Consider the following 19,492-nt stretch of genomic DNA (forward strand, 5'->3'; position numbering starts at 1 on the left):
ATGCCCGCAGCTCTGGTGTGCCCTCGGGGTAGGGGCTGCCCTGGTGGAGAGCCGTAGGGCCGGCAGCTCAGTGAGCCCCTGCCCTGCAGAGTCCTGCGGGCCCTGCTCCCTCCCAGACAGCACTTGGGCCTCCGCAGTCTCCAGACTAGAGTGTTGCCAACATCAATCTCCGGCCTCCTTTAAGGACACCGTCGGCTGCCAAGGAGCCCCATCCGACCTCACTCTGCTCTTCCTTTCTCCCCCTGGGGGCCTCTGGGGCCCTGCGGGGAGGCAGAAATGGGGCCCAGGAAAGAGGGTCTACCGATCTCCAGCCCTTGCCACCCACTCACTGGGACCAGGTGGGTGCCTTTGGACTTCATCCTGCAGGGTGTGGTAGTCATGCCCTGTTGTAAATGGGGAAACTAAGGCTCTGAGAGGTTGTGTAGTTTGCTGGAGAACCCGGTCACGAAAAGGCCGGGGCCCGGAGGGAGGAAGGCCAGCTGTCCCGAGAAGGCTCAGGGCCCCTGCGCGGCCCACCCCAGCCTCCTCTTCCAGCTGACCTCTCCGGAGCCAGTGCTTCGTAACCCCACCACTTAACCATTCCTTATAACTTGCTTGGGTGGGGGGAGGGGAAGAACCATGGACGAGAAACACATCCATTTTTAATAAATAGTTTATTTATCCAACAGTTTCAACCCTGATATTGAAGCCTGTTGCAGCGTTATTCTTCTGGCTGCAGCCTTGATTAAGAGACCATTTCTTTGCCACGGGGCTGGCGCTCAGAGTCCAGCCCCGCCGATCATCCAGACATCAGAGGAAATGAGAGAGTATTGCTCAAATGAGGGAGACCGGAGCTTTATTAAGGAAACAAAAAATACCAGGAAGACCGAAAGGGGGTGGTCGGTGCCTTCTGGAGGCAGCTGTTTCGGCTCCTCTGCTTGCCCCTCTTCCGCGGCCGCAGATGAGAACATATGGGGACGAGGCTCTGCTGGAGAGGCTCCTCGCACTTAGCTAATAAGGCCCCCCGCCAGGGTGTTTGCGGAGACAGGCTCCCGCGACGCGGGCTGATGGGCCGGCGGGGGGCCGCGAAGGTCTGCGGCGGCGCCGGCACGCTCCCGGGGAGGCCAGCAGGGGGCAGCCGAGCCGCCCTTGCGAACCTAGTCGGTGCCGGAAGTTCTGCTTAAGCAGCCCCGGCGTGGGGACGCTGTGGCCGCCACGGGACAAGGTGACCGTCGCACGCCGGAGGCGAGACCCTCCCCGGGTCCTGCAATCTGCGTTCGCGGCCCGATGCAGTGCCCTGGCTGCAGGTCTGGTCTAGAACTGCGACTCTGTGAGCAGCACCACTAAAGAGGCCGCCTCCGGGCAGCCCTACCCGCCTCGCCGCTCTCGGCCCGTGTCTGCTCCCGGTTGCTCTCAGGCGGCCACGCCAGCAGCTCACTCCCGACCCAAGGGTCCTGCGTGCCAGGGCCTGGCATTTCTAGATAGTCCTTCTACAGTACTCGTTCTAATTGCTAGCACCTTCCCCCTTCAGGATAAAAGAGGCCCAACCCAGCTAGAGGACAGGCTTTCTCCCCTCACCCTTGAGCTCCCAGGTAACACCCTCTGAAGGCACATGGACCAATCTGCTCCCCGACCCCTGCCGCCCCAGCCTGCCATCCTGACCCACCGCCCACGGGCACGATGCCCACCCTGCTGAGTGCTCGCCAGCGGTGGACGAGCTCCAGCCCACCTAACTGCACACTAGCTCTGCAGGGTCTCACAGCTGCTGCTCTTTCATCTTTTTTGTTCATCAAAAACAAACCCTTCTCCCCTCTCCTGCCGGCAATCGGGGCACAGGATTGGACCAATGCAGAGGACAAGGCCTCTGGCTTTTCCCCTGTGCCCTTCAAGGAAGCCCACGCTTCCCTACAAGCTAATCTCTGAAGAGTCTTACAGAGACCTTTGGAACCAGAGTCTGGAGGAAGGTGAAAGTCAAGGCAAGTGTGAATTCAGCACTGGCAGGTCTGGTGGCCTTCTCGCGCCCCCGGAGGGGACTGGCCTGGGACAGGCCGACTGGGAACAGGCCCCCGCCCGGGATTTATCGCTCTGAGTCGGAGAAGGAAGAGGGCTTAGTCCATCTCCACACCAGCATATCCTCTCCAGCCACACGGTGGGACTCTGTCTGGATCCGGGATTCGTTGGACGCCAGGAACTCCACAGCCCGGTCCCAGACCCGCTTCATGCGCCTCCTGCAACGACAAGGACCAGGCTCAGCAGGCAAGCTGCGCCCCGGCAGCTCCACTGCCCAGAGAAGCGAGCTGGTCCGGACGCACCCTCTGTACAAACTGGGGCCCTGACTCCAGGATCTCGCGCAGAATTTATCTGCGGGAGGAAAAGGCATCAGGTACTAACAGAGCTCCTGCAGAGGAGAGGAATTTCTTGAGCCACAGAGAAATAATTCCTCAACCTTCTCTGCTCCAAAAGCATTCAATTAAAGGGAGCTGAAGGGGGCCAGAGGGGGCCAGGGCACCCCCAGGTGTCCAAGAGGGAAGGGGTTGTGCTGGCTTCAGCCAGCGCTTGCTGGGACCTGTTACCGCAGCAGCCCGGGCCAGGCGGCCCCACCACCGGTGCCGGCTGCATTCTAATGCCCCATGTGGGCTAATTAAAGAGTGGCCACTGGGCTGTCGAGTCCAAACTCCACAGTACTTTGGAGCACGCGAATGAGCTAAGCATCCAACTGGGGAGGCGAAGAAGCTGGAGCTGCTCTTGGAACCAGAGCTACCGGCCAGGGCCCCTTCTGCTCTGCTGGGTCCCTGGGGCCTTGCATCCCCTTGGACAGCCCCCTGTGGTGTCTTCCCCCTCCAGACTAGACAGGAAGATTCCAAGGCAGTCAGGGAGGATGGCTCTGACGTCCTCTCTTCGATGAGTTCCCGTCTTTCGTCAGCACCGCAGACCACCTCCCTGTGACCCCTCGCGTGGAAAGTGAACATGGGTGTGTACATGTGGGAGCGGGAAGGTTCCACCTGGGGGAGGACAAAGGAGGGAAGCGCCCAAGGTGGCCCGTGGGTCAGGAGTCAGAGTTGGGGTGCCAGGGCTTTCTCCTCCAGAGGTCAGGTCCCGTGGGGCAGGCCCACTGGGCTGCTCTAGCCCCAGCCCCCCCTCCCAGGCAGCGAGCAGGCCTGCGCCAGCCAGGCTCCACGGCTCTCCCTCAGTCTCACGGGCAGACCCTCCTCTGCGGGGCACGCCCGACGGTGCCCACGCAGGGCCGACAGCAGCGGACAGGTCCTCACGACATGAGGGCTCAGGTGCACCCACCGGGGGCCTGGGAGATAAATCGAGAGGCTGGGAGCCAACATGGCTTGAGTCTCCTGGGGTTTACTGACCGGGCTCAGTCCCGCCTGTGGTCCCTGCTGTGGCGTGGGAGCTGAGGCCGGGTGGCCCGGCCGGAGACAAACCGCGACGGCACTCTTGCTCTTACTTCAGTGAGTATGTGGGTTGCATGGAACTGAAGCCCAAGCAACAAGGGCCACTCTTGGGTGAGTGCTCACGTGCTAGGCACAGACTTAATGAGCTGTGAGGCCACTTCCTGACACCCCGTCCCCCTTTCCTGAGGACTTGTCACTACTGCCTAATAGCACACATTTTCCTTATGCATCTTGTCACCTCTCTTCCTCCCTAGAACCAATGTTCCGCTGGGGCGCGGATTTGGGTTTCTTCTCCCCACCGTCTCCCCGGGACCCAGTAGCATGTGGCCTGCGGTTGGTGCTCAATAAACATTTGTTGAGTAAACAAGGGCTTCAGCGCAGCCCTCTGCCCGGCAGTGGTGTCTTTGTTTTGGATGAGGAAACTGGCTCGGAGTGGCCGTGACTCATGGTCACGTGGCGACTCCTGGTGGGGCCAGGAATTTGGTGGGAGTCTGAAAACACCAAGCGGCTTCCTCTTGGGGGCCGGAGGGCGACGTAGCTGCCTCCTGCTGAGGACCAAACAACAAGCACGAGCCAACGCTGCCGTGGTCAGTCTGCTCTCCCTAAGCTTCCTGCCTGCACGTCCCTAAAGAAGGATGAAAGTTACTAAGCATTTACAAGTAAAACCTTAAATATTTTGCTCTTCCAGTTCCTCTTGGGTTGTACAGACGTGCCACCAGCACTGGGCCTCGAGCAAGCTCCTTAACCTCCCTGTGCCTCAGTTTCCTCATCTGTTAGATGGGGTACTCACTGTTCTCACCTCGCAGGGCCACAGTGAGGAGCCAGTGAGTGTGGGCTTTGCCCGTGGAGGGCACAGAGCAGCGCCGGCTTGCAGTGAGTGTTCGTCCCCCTCCGGAGAGATGGCATCCGGCTGGAGACCGCGGCGAGCTACTGAGGGGGCCCCACAATCTGGGCCGACACCTCGGCGGGCCCTGATGGCTGCCCCCTGGGACCCCGTCCTCCAAAGCTACCCCACATGCGGTTTTGCAGATGCCCACATCCGGCATCTGCAGCCCATGTGAAAGGTCCCTTGGTGTCATGCGGGACAACGGCCTGTTACCCCTTCCCATGCAGCCGTGCCCCCTGGGAACGGACCCCATCCACGGCCGTGAAGTTCTGCTTTCAACTGCAGGTACACTTGTGTGCGTGTGTGCGTGTGCGTGCGCATGCGTGTGTGGGAAGTGAACCGTATTTTAGATAACATGTCATGGGCCGTGGTTAAAAATGTTTGAAAAACAATCTCCTCCTTGCTAGTGACTGATTCAAGAATATGGGGCACGTGGGTGGCTCAGTCGGTTAAGTGTCCAGCTTCGGCTCAGGTCACCATCTCACAGTTTGTGGGTTTAAGCCCCGCGTTGGGCTCTGTGCTGACAGCTCAGAACCTGCAGCCTGCTTTGGATTCTGTGTCTCCCTCTCTCTGCCCCTCCTGCAATCACACTTTGTCTCTCTCTCAAAAATTCTAAAGAACAGACAAGTAACCGAGTCTGGCCAGCAGGGCCTCAGTGAGTGTGTCACTGGCAGCTTCTGGGAATGTTTTCTCCTGCTTGTGAGAGCAACGGGAGGCCCCTCTCTCCCCTGCTGGCTGTGACAAGGCAGATGCTGGTCCAGCTGCTGCTGGCCACCATCCTGTGACCGCGAGGAACTCCCGCCAGCCCACGACATCCACGGAAGCCAGGACCCCAAGGATCACAGGAAAAAGGGACCAGGGACCCGACTATTCTGTGTCTGGAGCGCACATGACTCTGGACTTCCACTAATGGAAACCTATCAGATCCTTCCCGGCTTGAGCCACCCAACGCTAACAGAGGAGTGGGACCATGTTTCTAAACCTCTGGTCTGCGTTCTGCCACGAAGAGCCGAGCGCCGGAGGAGTGGCAGGAGGCGTGCGTGGTGGCTCCCTCCCCTGGGATCCTCGGGGCTGAGCTCCCCCTCCCCCCGCCCCATAACTGATGCTCGGGGCTCCTTCCGTGGCACTCGGCGGGGCCGGACCAGGACTCACCGGCTCTGCGGAGGGATCAGGGTGTCGCGCACGTGCAGGATGCCCACGTACGGGTAGCGCTCCATGTCCTGCTCCCAGTCCACGTAATGGTCCTGGACCACGTCTGCAGGGTAGGGCAGGGGGCACGGTTTAGGACAAGGACCTTCCGGCGGGTGCCCGCAGTCCTCGCCCCAGGGGCCACACACCTATAATCTTCTTCACCATCTCATACATGGCTTGCTCCTCTTCTTCCAACTTCCGCCACCGATACTTCAGGAGGATCAGGAGGCCCCACAGAAAGGCCAAGCCTGTGAGGGAACAAAGGCCCGGTTAATCCTCACGTCACCTGCAGCCACTCAGAGGCACACTGCGTGTCATTCTGGGTCGGTGGCTGCGCTGGAGGCTATGGGTGAGCCGCACAAGTGTTCTGAGCACCTACTATGTGTCAGGCTCCGGCTAGCATGCGGGAGGGGACAAAGGAGGTGGAAATGCAAAGGGAAGGCAGGCCATTAAGTGATCATCTTCCTCCTGCCGGCTGTCACCACAGAGGCATCCCCAGCCGTCCAGATTGCAGCTCCTCCCAACCGCATTCCGGGACTTTCATCTCCTCCCTTGTGAACCAGAACACGGCGTTTCATACATATATACATGCGGGGCCCTTTGTATTCCGGGATGCTGCTGCCGATAATGATGTCTGTGCCTGATGGCGTGGGTGAGGGAGCTGTGTGCACGCCCAGATGGCCTGTGATTTGTAACTCTGCCATGTCTGCAGAGCCGGCAGTTTCTAGGACTCGGCCTTTTGCCTTCAGAGACACCCCAAGGTCTCTGCTCAAAGGCGGCCCCTGATGTCGGGAGACAAGACTCGCGCTCTGCTTTTCAGCTCAGCGCCCCGGGTCCTTCCTGCTTTCATCAGGTACCTAGAGCTCCCAAGGAGAGGGAGTAAAATCAGGCCAAGCTCCTGGTGCGCCTCCTCCTCAGAGAGGCCTGCACTCTAGGGCCCCCAGGGCGACGATGCTGGGCTCCAGCCAGCGCCCATCTCCGTCTCAGGGACACTGACGGTCCCCGACCCTGAGCAAGGATGTTTTTAGTTATCCTCACGCTCCCGCCACCAGTCTCTAAAGGTAAGATGAACCAGGGCAGAGGCTGACTTGTTCATCTCCTCTGTTTTATTAGACAGACCTCAGGTTCACTAGACAGAAATGAACTCTCTGGGCCTGGGCTTCCAGAACTCATCACTCATGCCTAGGAGTGTCACTGAGCTGGGCTCCTGGGAGGTGCTCTGGGAGCAGTCCCCGCGGCACAGGCAGCGGGGGGAGAAGGGCAGCCAAGGACTTACACCAGAAGAAGATGAGCAAGTTGGTGATAGCAGTGAACAGGGCACGGCTCAGGCGGCAGCCGACACCCATGCGCGGGCGGGCGGATTCCAGGCACACCACCTTGTCCACGGTCGTCACCAATTCTGATGGGTCTTCCCCTTTCAACCTGAAACAGGACACAGGGCTGCAGACACATTCAAAAGCTCCCAGGAGCCGTGGGATCGGCCCCACTCAAGGATGGGCTTTGAGGCCTCTACTTGCTTATGAAATAGACTCGGTATCCTGGTTGCATGCTTTCCCGAAATTTCCCACGTTGGCTACTTAGGAAGAATAAAGCTTTAAAGACGGCAGCAGGCTTGAACCCCTACCGCTAAAGTGACGTCCCCCTCTGTCGGGTCTTTTGACAGCCCCTCTCAGCGTGTGGAAGATTAAACTGTAAATTGGATTCCCACCTCCCAGCATAGAGAAATGGAAATGTTTACTGAATTGCTGGCTTTGCACTGCATGGCAGGAACTGAAAGAGTCTGGGAGGGTGTGCTTTTCCTCAGTGATGGTGACAAAGAGGCATATAAGCTGTTTAAGGGTAAAGATCGGGGTGCCGTGAGGCTCAGGGAATGACGACCACCGGGCTCCCCGAGGCCAGGCCCCAGCCCCAGCGCCTCCACCCTGGCCACTGAGAGGAGGTGTCAGGACACACGGGGATGGATGCCCACACCTACACGTTCTTCCAGCTGGGTGACAGTCTCGCGCTCTGGACCGCACAGTGCAATGCCCAGTATCTGTAGCGTCCCGACTTCTAACGACCCACTTTGAACACTGGTCGTGTGAGCGAGCTGGGCCCGGCCCCCCTCCTGACTACCTTCCCCAGAGTGGAAGGGCGAGCGTCATCATTCTTCTGTGCTAGCAGCTTCGGTGAGTGCCGTGGAGGATAAAATCCATATTCTCCTTCGCCTTTCCTAACACACAGGAAAATCGCTCAGCCACTCAGGGAAGCTTTATTCTTTTTTAAGCCAACGAATTTTAATCGTGCCACGCATCCAGTTATCAAGCTTTGGGTTGAGCTGCCCGAGGGGCTTCTGGTAGAGGCACTGCTGATGGAATTAGTAGTCTGGGTGGATTAGAGAGGAAGGGAACAAAACCCTGGAGGGTGTCTGAATATCAGGAGCTATGGCCTGAGCAGAGACCCCGACAAACCCTGAGAAACGAGAGGCAGTGCCAGGATGATGAACTCTGGTGGGGGAGGGGGGGCATCACTGGTGTGCCCTGCCCCCGCCAGCTGAGCAGCCAGATGGGGCTTTTCAGGAGGGCGAGAGGGCTCACCATCTCTGCGAACAGTGCTCCCCAGAGACAGAACTGAGGCGGAACTGCCCAGTCAGAATAAAATCCAGTATTTCCTTTAGCCATTTCCACACAGAGTGAAACCGACATGCAGAAACATTTGTCTAGGAATGAAAACTAGCACCCGGGGAGAGGAAGTGCAGAAAAATGCCTTCTCCAGCAACCCACGTGGGACCAGTGAATTCAAAGCGAGTCACCTGAAACAGGTTTAGCTGGAACACTAGGCTAATGTCCCGCCACCCGGATTTTGTGTCTTATCTGCACCCCAAACGCTTCTTCCTTCCGTTGCCTGGCTTCAGGCTTAGCCTACAAGGACTCAGCTGGGAGACCTGCCTCTAACTTCAGACCCGAGACACCTCTGTGAGCACACGGCAGTCAGCTGATGGGTGAGGACCACGGCCACGGGTGCTTGTGGCGGGGCCGCCACCCTGTGATGTCTCGCCCGCACTCACCAGATGCCCACGTCCTTGTTACTGCTCAGTATCCAGGTCAGCGCAGCTTCAAACTTGGCAGAGGAGCTGCTGGTCACGTTCTGTGGGAGGGGGCGGGAGATGAGTTCTGCGTCTGGGCCGAGCAGCGGGAACATTATTCTCCTGCTGGATTAAGGAAGCCCTCTCCCGTGCCCTCCGTGGGCCCCAAAGCCCTGTTCCACTACATGCACAGCAAAGTGGCAGGCAGGAAATCTGGGCTGCTGAGAGTCAAGAAGGAGCTCTGCCCGGAGGAGTTGATGTGGAAGCACACACAAGGAAACGATGCAGGTCTGAGGGAGCCAGAGGAATTATCATTTCCTCGAGGACCAAAGTGTCAGGCCAGAGAGCTGGCAGCTCATCTTGGGGAAAATGAAAAACAGTGTGGGGATGGGAGCCCAGTGGCCAGTCCCAGCTGTGTGGCCTTGGGCAAGTCCCTGTCCCTCTCTGAGCCTCAGTTTCCTCGTCTGGGAAGTGGCAATGACCTAGGCGACCCCTAAGGTTTCTGTCAGCTCCAAAGTTCCATCATTCTATCAGACTGGGGCCAGGCACACAGTCAAGCAGACCCTGAGCAATCTGCACAGCGAACGAAAAGGAGAGAACGGACAGGGGAAATGTAGATCCGCAAAGCTGCTGGGAAGGAGAGCAAGGGGGAGCGAGTAGCAGGGCCACTTAAAGAAGAGGTGGCCTGCAGTGGCCGCACTGGCCGCTCAGGAGCCAGCCCCCCACCCACATGCCAGCAGGCTGGGCTCTGGCTCATAGCTCACCTTGGACCGGTCACTCCTACTGCTGCCTAAACTTGCAGCAGCCTAGCCCTCAACTAAGTTAAAAAAAAAAAAAAAAAGAAGGAAAACAAAAAAAGCCAAAAAGCAAACACAAAACAAAAAGGGAAAAAAAAAAAAAGCAGGGCTTGAAAGATCACTACAAAAGCGCCAGCACCTCCCGGGAATGGGTAAGCGCTGCAGCCTTACTTACTGCTAGGTATTCCTGGGCCTCCATTACAGGAATGCATTTGCTTTTTAGCTTCTCTGGATTTCCACATTCAAAATTACCTAGGAGGAAAAAAACACACATTCAAACACAAAGAAGAGGTGGGGGAAAAAATGACTCTGAAACGGACTAAAAAAAATGCAGCAAGAATCAAGCCATCAGCTCTGATAGGGAGCATGTGGCCCCGTGGCTCTGGCTTCTGTGGGGCATCTTCACTCTGCAGCAAGATCAAAAGCCACTTAGCTTGGATCGATTCCAGATCATTAAAACCTGACCTGCAAAGCAGTGCGGTGATTTGCATTAAATGACTAAAAAGCTGCCCAATCCTAAGGTCTGTTTGCAATTGATCCCTAAAAGGATCAGACAGATAGCTTTGGAAGGTACCAGAATGGCACTATAAATAAACACAACCTGGGAAAAAAGAAAGGCAGGGAGGCCGGAGGCACTGCAGGGATTCTGACCGTGACATAGGCAGGTAACCTGAACTCCAGGCCCACTGTTTCAAGGGGTTTTGGGGAAGGGTGTCCAAAATGCCCCAAAGAGAAAGAGGGCATGTCTGTGCTGGGTAGTGGGGCCTCGGCATGGTGCTCCAAGGGGCCACTCCCTTCCAAGCACCCTGGGTGAACAGCTCCCACCCAGGATGGAGCTGGGAGCCTCCCCTTAGGCCTGCCCGGGGCCACCTCCTCTGAAAAATCCCCAGCCCGTGGGAGAATCTTGTTGGACCAAATTGCTCTGGACTTGGGGGCCCACCACAGCCGCTGGTTCTCAATAGCCTGCTATGGTCCACCCACAACGTGCTGTTTCCCATGGGTCACTAGACTCCTTGAGAGCAGGGACAGCACAGGGTCGGCATGTACAAGAACCTGAACCCACCCACGCACAGCCTGACTGCTCTTAACCTGGCACAGCTTAGGGGCTACGGATGGCTAGTCTGTGCGTCTGTGTGCTGGGGACTGAGTGGCTGGGAATGAACATTAAACGCTTCAGAACGAACTAAAGCTTATCCCTCCTATGCCAAGTTGATCTTGACCTTATGGGACCCCTGAGACCAAGGTGGCTGCCATGGTCTGCCCCACCCCAGATCACCCCGCCTGGACCACCGCCACGGCCTCCTGATTGGTTGCCTCCTCTCCCCTTTCTCTTCCACGTTTGAGCAACCAAACTTTAAAATGATTCTGCTTACGTGACACTACTACATTCAAGCCGCTGTCACATTTGCATTCCTGGCTGCTGGCTCTCAGCACGTCACTCCCCTGCTCAGAAGCCTCCCCGGTGCTCAGTGCCTGCAGGATGAAGCCCCGAGGGCCTGGCCTCTACGGCCACCCATGGTAGAGCCCGGCCGACCTTTCCAAACTCCATTCCTTCCATTTCTTCTTCCCTCACGAAACCAGCCGCTTCCAGCCCTGACCCTGTCATTTCCCCTTTGGCCTTGCCTTCCCCCACACATATGCAGAACCAACCCTTGCTGGGCTTCAGCGCCCGGCAGACACCGCCTCCCCTGCGACACTTTCCCGACTGCTCCAGCTAAAAGGCAACGTGCCTCCTGGAACTTCCGGCCTCTCGGTTCTCATCCAGTCACACTGTGTATCAGCCAGTGGTCAGGGAGGTAGGTGGTTTGTCTCTTCTACTAGACCATAAGCAGCCCGTGGGCTGCAAAGGCCAGCACAATTCCCTGCCCAAAGGTGAGCTCCAAGGCAGGGCGGGGGCAGGAGGGGAGTATGGCCTAGTAGAGCCCTCATTCCCCTGCAGCGAGACCCTCAGGGTCGCCGCTGCCAGGCTTGTCAGAGGACAGGAGGCAGCAAACCCCTGGATGGCATAAGCCAGGACCACATATGAAGGGTGGGATGGAGGAAAAATGTCTACCAGCACCCACAGTTTAAGAGGAGAGCTTCTCTACTTTATGCCCCGGGGGCTTCTGAAAATGCAGACTTTAATTCATAGGTTCGGGATGGGACCTCAGAGTCTGCATTTCCAACAAGCTCCTGGGTGATCCTGATGCTGCCGGTTCCTGGGCCACAGCTGAGTCACTAAGGTCTGGAACACCCTCATAGGCCAAAATTTATAGTCTAAGCACCTCAGCCATGGAGAAAGGCCCCTGAGGCCTGCGATGCTGTGAGCTCCCATTCCTCCTGCTCTGCTCCTCTGAGCTGCTCACAGATGCCTCCATGACCACCTCCAGTCTCCCACCGTTCAGGAGGGAGGTGGTGGCAGAGCTGGGACCACAAGACTGGCCCCGAGGGCTGAGGGCCCACTACAGGCCCATCTGGCCTTGATTTCCTAGCAACAACCTTCCACAAGGGTTGGCCCCACAGGTAAGAGGTGCCTCCTGAACATCTCATAAGACTGAATAGCTCTGTCTGATTTTGGTGCCAAATATATTTAGCCTGGTACTCAAGCCCTGGCCATTCACTGATACCTTTAGCAAGTGATTCTGAGAGGTGTGGGGAGGTGGTATCTCTGGCCTCAAAGAATAATTTTCTAAATAAAGCAGTACGGGGACCTTCTGGATGGATGACTTTTTAGGGGCATCCTGGGGGTGCTAGAAGTACCCTCCTCTAGAGTAGAGCACTTAATTTTCATTTTGTAAAAAGAAAAAAAAATACCCAAGATTACCTGGTAAGATGGGGAGTTCCTGAGAGGGTACGGGACTTCTCTGAAGTCCTGAGGCCAGATGGGGAGATCAGGACCAGCTGTGACACGAGGGCCCTGGCAAGCTGGATGGGCCCGAGTGTGACTGGCCCCCCCAGGCACACCCCTGCCACCTGCCTATGCCTCTCCTCCTGGCCTGGCTGACCATCTGATATAGGGAGGCCCTCTAGGTCAGAAGACCCAGACTCTGAGAAGACCTGGGGCCTGGCCCCTTCCAATCAACATGAACCCCCAAAACATCAGGTGGTGGGCATCTAGGGAAGGCAGAAAGGCCTGTGCATGTGCCAGGACCCCTGGGACCCTTAAAGGGGATATAAGAACGAAATGTAGGCTTAAAAGAGATGTGTCTGAGTGGGGAAGCAGGGAAGGCAAGACTTGGTTTCTGAGTATATCTTCTGGAAGATCTCCACAGAGCATCTCAGCCACCTGCCGGCCAGCCAGCCAGCCCCAGCCTGGCTGATCGGGGTAATAGCCCACGCCCTCATGAGGAATCTCAGGCCTCAAGATACCCACTCACCGGCTTGGATGGCCAGGAAGTTGTACAGTTCATGCAGCAGCTCCAGCAAGGCCGCCTTCTGCTTGGCCTGACAGAACTGAAAGGGCACAGGACAAGCAGTCAGCAAGGAGGGGTGGGGGGAAAGGGGGCTCTGTCTGTCTGGTTTCACCTCCTCGGTTACACTGTCAAGTACTAAGCAGCAAGAAACAAACACCTCATACTTTAAAAACGAAAAACAAAAAAACAAATTCTGCAACGCGGTGGGCCCAGGACAGGGTCGATAAATATCGGGTTAACTGACCGAAGAGGAACACCGTAAAAGCAGAGGCAGAGCTGAAAGCAGACACGGTAACTAAGGGTCTGCATCTTGGAGGCTCCCGGCCTCTGTCCCATGGTTCTCACTGGAATAAAGGCCATTAAGGGCGGCTGCGGAGCAGAGGCGATGGGGCTGTGGGGAAACGCGGGAGCCCGGCCTCCTTGGCGGGCCAAGCAAATGCCACATGACTGCAGTCGCTTCTCCCCTCGGGCCACTCCCGTCTGTTTTTGGAAAGTCCGCTGTCTGCATGCTGCCTATAAATTGTTCTGTGGATCAGCTGCAGCAAATGCTTCATCTCGGACTGGCTTCTGGACTGGAAATGGGAAATTTCTAGAAACCTTGCAACTAGAGGGGGAAAGAAGTCACGTGTAGGAGAAAACAGGACTAGGAATACAGGCCTACCTAGATCTCCTGCACCTGTAACAGAACTGACACCAGTTTGCTAGACTCGCTAGATTTAGGAGATTTGAAAGAAAGGCTGCTCTTCCCGGAGAGCGAACGGCAAGCCATGTGCTGTGCTGAGTCGTTTACACGTGGGCACGCACTGAAGCGCCACCACAGTCCTGACCGCACACCAGCTTCTCAGACAAGGAGCCCGAGGCGGAGACCTTAGGTAGGCCACCAAGATGCCACAGCTAACTTGTGTTGGAGCCCCCCTTCAGACCTCCTCTGCGTTGTCACCGGGCGGGGTGTGGACCGACGCCTAGGGTCTGGGCTCTGGCTCCAAACTGCAGAAGGGACCACAGTCACTTCCCTTCTCAGGCTCACTCGTTGCCCTCACCTGTAACGGGATGGACTTGGTTTCTCACAGTCTCGGAGGCCAAGAAACGTCCCCTCGTGTTGCCTAAAGACCCGAAAGCCTTTACGAGGTACAAAATGACACAACCAAGATTTACCCACAGGATCATAAATGTTCAGAGACAACTCACAGGTCTGTAAGCAGAATTAGGTATCCAAACTACCTTTTAAAGACTAATGAGATGGCAAACGTTGACGACAAGAAATGTAACTGAATATACAAGAGATCCCAATTCTATAAACACAGGTACGCAGACGAGGTGGGAAGGAAATGCCCCCCAAGATGTGAATGGAGAGTACCCCTTGGTGGCAGAATCATGGGTGATTTTTGTCACATTTTTCACATTTTCTATACTAAGCCTTACTGTCACAACCAGAAAAAAAAAAGCAGTAACAATTAACTCTGTTCCAAACTCACCGACATTTAGGCAAAGCGGGGCTGATACCACCTAAAGGGAACAGGAGGACAGAAGGCACCAGACAACGAGACGGCCTGATTGAGACAGCACACCCACTCCCAGCCTGTCCACACGCTTTCCGCAGCACAAAGGCAGAAAGAAAAACGCTAAGTGTCGTAGTTGGCTGAGAAGGGAAAGAACACGTATATCTAAAACTCAAATGCCCATCTGGGTTCTGGGTGAGCCTGAGCCGCGCAAAGAACAAGACTTTCGGCATGAGCCTCACCAAAGCCAAGAAGCATCTGCCAACTTGCTGTTCCTGTGTCCACCCTGCACAAAGGCCAGCAGCACCCCATGCAACCTCAGCTCACTGGAGCCTGAGACGATGCCCAGACCCTGTCTTTCGATGCTCTGATGTGGCAAGTATCCAGTGTGCTCGCTGAGCGCATCTCTCGCAGGTACCTGGACTATGCCTGCCTGGGCTCACTCGAGTGGGACGAAGAAGAACCAAGCAATAGCAACCAGAGAGGCCTTATAGAAAAGTTCCTTGTTTCCTGTTTTTGCTTTCAGGGTTCAAAGTTCTGGCCACTCCCTCTTTGTCTGGGCCACTGCCTCTAATCACCCACTGTGGTTTTCGTGACAGAAGGCAGGTTAAACTTCTTATGAATCTGTTTTCACAAAAACAACTGAGAAGCAAAGATACTTGGTGGATGACTGCAGTAAATGAATGCAATGAGACGGCCCCCAATAGGATACCGCAGAAGCCAAAAGAAGCAATAAAACCTATCATCGGGACACCCCTTCGTTAACACGGGTGAGAGAATGAACGTGTGGCCATGGGTTGTTTCTTTCCCAGCCCCCGGGCTGCCAGAGATGGAGACTGAGGTCTCGGGGGAGGCCTGGCATTGCACACTTAATAATTAGACTACTAAGTCATGCCCTCTGGCAGCAAAAGGCTCCTCCTTGTAGGATTTATGACCTGAAAATTTACTGCCTCCTATCTTCCCCAGACTGTCACCTGTGCCAGCGTCCCAGCTCCCTGCTGATGCTGCCTGCATGACTCATAGACAGATAGGGCTGCTTGCATTCCCCAAATATTATTTGTAGGGAACATTAAAGCTTCATAAAACAAATCTATAGACTAACGGGGCTAATTCCACTTTAGGTATGTTTAAAACCAGCCCCCCACGATGTTTCAAATCCGAACAGCATCGTCAGAGCCACAAATGTACTACCAGAGGGAAAGGTGGACCTGAGAACCCAGCCTCCCGACGCTTAAAAACCGCCAGCCCTTCCTCTGGAAGCCAGGGAGCTTGAGAGGTCCTTCAACCACAACCTACTGCATCCCCCCAGATTGACTTAGGCAGAAGATCAAAGTCCCCAGTGCTGTGATGGATGGGAGAGCTTCCATAACAATCCCAGGGTTGGATCCTGGGAGCTCAATTCTCTCTGTTTCAAGTACTCCTTTTGCTGCCACAATTGAGTCTGACACAAACATCACAGAACACGATGTGATTCTGGTGCATTACAGGAAGCACTCCTGAAAATGATCCTATTACGATCTTTTTTCTGGGGAAGTTTACCTCCTGACGGAGGCTCGCATCCTTGAGAGGAATAACAAAAGCTAAAGAAATTCAAACTCACCTCATCTGTTTTACTGTCACAGTCCACTGGCAATAATTTCACTGAGACCAAGAAAAGAAACACAGGAAATTAAAAGTGTGGGTTAAGGAAAAGATGACAAAAAAAAAAGACCACTCTCAAAATTCAGGGGAAGTAAAACATTACCAGCCTAAGGGTGGGGATCAGAAAGATGTCATCTAAATGAGGCACTTTTAAAATGCAGACATGTCAGGGTTTCCCAATCCTAGATTAGGAATTAGGACCAGGACAGCTGGGTCCAAATCCTAGCTGGAAATGATTAGGCATATCCAGCAACTCAACCGCGCTGAGCCTGTTTCCTCATTTGTAAAATGGGATCAATAAAGCCCTCCCTGTTTAACTCGGGGCATTGGCCTCAAACAAGTCAATGCACATGATGGTTTTGGAAACTGCAAACAATGATGTGCTGAACAGGGATCAGTAACATCGTGGGAGGGGAAGTCCAGGTAGACCTCAGTATACATCCAAGAGCTGTTGTCTGAAAGCATCTCAGCGGTAGGACAGTATACTGTCTGACTGTTGTGGTATCAGTACAGTCCCACAGACTCCCGGGTCTGCTTACTTTCTTTAGTAGGTGGATAAATTGCTCTTATAGCCAAGAAATTATTTGGGTGTGCGCATGAGTCTGGGATCCCCATGCCCACAGGCTTGTTCATACACCCAAATACCCATCTGCTGCAATAGCTAAGACATGATTTGGCATCTCCCCGCATTTTGGCCGTTCCTGTTAGGCATGGAAGGATGTGGCCTTGGCTTGAGGCTGGGAACAGTATTAATCACATTCATCCTTTGCAAAGAACATCAAAAGTTGGTGAACTACAATGCCACTTTATACTTACACTTTAAATTTATATACTTTACACCCTAAAACTTATAAAGGAATGATTTCTATGTTGTTTTCTGTTCGGCTAAAGCCCAGAATTACCCAAGAGGCAAATTTTCCTTTTAAGAAACATACAAATCGTCAACTATTCAGGAAACATACTGTATCCTGCAGACCTCTAATTGTCATGTCTAATCACTAACTAAAGTGTGGACAGAAGCAGCATAGCTGGCCATGTCCTTGACTCACAGAACCCTTTCTTAACACACTCCAGGAGGATAATGTAAGCAAGGATAAACGCCTCCATTTACATCAGTTTAAAGTCTTTTGGTGCTGCAAAGCTGGGAACCCAACCAGATCCGATCTGTGGGCAGTGAAACCTGGGGTGCCTTGGAATGGGCACTAATGTGTGAATGAGCAAGAGATCCAAGTTAAGAAAGAACTAAAAAGGAATGGGGGTGGACCTTGTCTGTTAGAGAGGGGTGTGGTTTTCTCTAGAGAGGGAAAACCAGAGGTTGGGGAAGGAGTGACTGCGAATGAAGATTGCTTCCAGCACGTGGTTGAAAGGGAGATTGGTAGGAAGGGCTAGGGCAGAAAATGAGAACAGGAGAGAGTGAAGACAGAAATTATTGCAGATGCAGGAACTCCGGCCCTCTTCTCCCACCGCTGGAGGGAGGAGAGTCAAGGTCTGGAGGTAAGAAGACAGCCAGAGGCATCTAAGGCCCGGGAATGTGCAGCCTGGCGCTGAGAGGAACGGTGGTGGTGCAGGTGGACACTCGCGCGCCCGGGGCCCTCCCCTGCGCCGGCCCGGGACGTACTGTTGTCCTCCGCCTCCTGCGGCGCCGAGGGCTTGCCCATCTTCACCCAGAGGATGCCCAGGAAGACGAGCAGCAGCCCCAGGCTGGCCCAGAACAGGAGCCGGGACAGGCAGCGCTCCAGCCGCCGCCCCGCTTCGGGCCGGGCCCGCGCCGCGCCGGCTGAGCCCGTCCGCGTCGCTCGCAGGCCCGGACGCGGGTCGGCGCCGAGGAGGGTGGAGGGCAGCCGTGCCGGGGCCGGGGTCGTGGCCCACCAGCGACGGACTCCGTGGCCCGGCGCGGCCCGGTCGAGCGGCCGGGCGTCCTCGTCCTCCTCGGAGCTGCCCCGGACCGAGGCGCGGCGCCTGAGCGGCGCAGGGCGGGCGGGGTAGGCGAAGCCGCGGCTCCCGGACCAGGAAGCCGCGGAGGCCCCGAGATCGCCGAAGGCCCCAGAGGTCGCGTAGGCCGAGCCCGAGGCCGGCGGGGAGTGCCAGGGCTCCGCTCGCAGGGAGGCCGCAGCGGGCCGGGCTCGCAGCGGCGCCTCTTCGCGCAGCCGGGCCTCCTCGCGCAGCCGCTCCTCGCCCCGCAGCCGGGCCTCCTCCCGCAGCCGCTCCTCGCCGCGTAGCCGGGCCTCGCCCCGCAGGCGGCGCAGCTTGTTGCGGTAGACGTCCCGGGTGGTGTCGGTGATGGGTCCTGGCTGGAAGCCCAGGGCCTGTAGCTCCCGCCGCAGCTCCAGGTCCGACAGGCCGGCCATGGCCAGGACGCCGCCCCCCGCCCGCCCCTGGCGCGCACCGCACCCGGAACTGCTCTCGCCGGCGGCCGCGGCGGAGCGGGCGGGGCCCCGCGCCATGATGGGAAGGTCGGCCTTTGCCGCCATGTTGAGAAGGTCGGCGCCTCCCCGATTGCCGGCCATGATGAGGGGGTCAGACTCGGCCATTAAGGCCGCCATGTTGGAGAGGTCCAAGGATTTTTTTTTTTTTCCCCTCCCTTTTCCCCCCTCCCTCCTTACTCAGTCCTCCTCCTTGTCCGTAAGGCCAATCGGTGTTTTCTTTCTGAATCCTCCGCCCCTTGCGCGGTCCCTGGCACGTGGTAGGCACTCAGTGAGTTGTTGATTTAGTGAATGAATTGCTTGATGGTGAAAGACAAGCCACTACGGAGAGCAGGGAGATGGGACCCTTCGCCGCTCTGTGCTTGGGGACCTTGTGTGATCCCTTCTGCAGTCAGGGAAGGGCTTTGGGTCGTGGACTAGACGCCAGGCATGCCACGAGACCCGGTCCGACCTGAGGTCGAGGGCTACAGGCTTCTGTGTTTTCTTGGGAGTTAACTCTGAGGTGGGGCTCCGAGGGGGCACCGGCCCTGCCTCAGGCCAGACACCGCATCCACCGAGAAGGCGGAAGAGCCACATGCCCTTGGGCTTGAGTGGGCAGTTCAGCCTTCTGGGAGGAGGCCATATGTCTGGATAGTGGGATTTCTCTGAGAGATGGGTAGGGGAAGACCCCTGAGATACAGTCCTGTGTCCCTTGCAGATTTAGGTTGAGGACATTTGAATCCCAACTGCACCACTGTTAGATGTGTGATCATATCCAATGAACATCTCTAGCTTGCTGGCCAGTAAAGTTGATAGGGTTGCTATGAGGATTAGAACAGGTGACTTGTTTAAGGTGCTTAAAACAGTGCCTGGTACACCCTCCTAAGTGCTTATACTTAACCCCTATCTCTGCAGTGGCAGCACATGTGTGATCTCCCACAGGACACCCTCTTTGATTACAGGAAGGCTCTTGGCTGAGAAGCCCCTAGGGGAAGCATGGGAAGTGGTGGCAAAGGAAAAGAGCGCCATGGCTCATAGTTGCCCTTCTGCCCTCTCCCCTCTTTGTAATCCTTCTACATCCTTCTTCAGCTCCCTGTCCCAAACGTTTATGGCCGACCTTGGCCTCTTAGGTTCCGCTCCACTACTACTCCTCTAAATCAGTTCCCCTCTTCCCTGCCCATCGCCCACTCCCCTTCACCCCCCCTCCCCAGGTCTCCTTCTATTCCTTCCCTGGGTC

At 56.1% G+C, this 19,492-nt stretch overlaps 1 protein-coding gene across 1 annotated transcript; it reads right to left on the bottom strand.

Moving 5' to 3' along the window:
- Positions 1 to 636: 636 nt before the first annotated feature.
- Positions 637 to 18,246, bottom strand: LEMD2 (LEM domain nuclear envelope protein 2). The gene is made up of 9 exons (XM_019830466.3): positions 17,472 to 18,246; positions 15,813 to 15,853; positions 12,678 to 12,753; positions 9,497 to 9,573; positions 8,507 to 8,586; positions 6,737 to 6,882; positions 5,607 to 5,708; positions 5,422 to 5,524; positions 637 to 2,207 (listed from the first exon to the last, which is right to left on the bottom strand). The coding sequence occupies exons 1-9, from the start codon at positions 18,199 to 18,201 to the stop codon at positions 2,057 to 2,059; spliced, it is 1,506 nt and encodes a 501-aa protein (XP_019686025.2). The 5' UTR covers positions 18,202 to 18,246; the 3' UTR covers positions 637 to 2,056.
- Between the last annotated feature and the right edge of the window lie 1,246 nt (positions 18,247 to 19,492).

Source organism: Felis catus, chromosome B2, assembly GCF_018350175.1.
Source record: "Felis catus isolate Fca126 chromosome B2, F.catus_Fca126_mat1.0, whole genome shotgun sequence".
NCBI lineage: Eukaryota > Metazoa > Chordata > Mammalia > Carnivora > Felidae > Felis > Felis catus.

Excerpts from the sequence above, each read along its gene's own strand:
- LEMD2 (XM_019830466.3), bottom strand. The coding sequence starts at position 18,201 with ATGGCCGGCCTGTCGGACCTGGAGCTGCGGCGGGAGCTACAGGCCCTG. Across the intron at positions 12,754-15,812 it reads GTGACAGTAAAACAGATGAG|TTCTGTCAGGCCAAGCAGAA; the intron begins GTGAGTTTGAAT and ends GTGCCCTTTCAG. Across the intron at positions 2,208-5,421 it reads CTGATCCCTCCGCAGAGCCG|GAGGCGCATGAAGCGGGTCT; the intron begins GTGAGTCCTGGT and ends TTGTCGTTGCAG.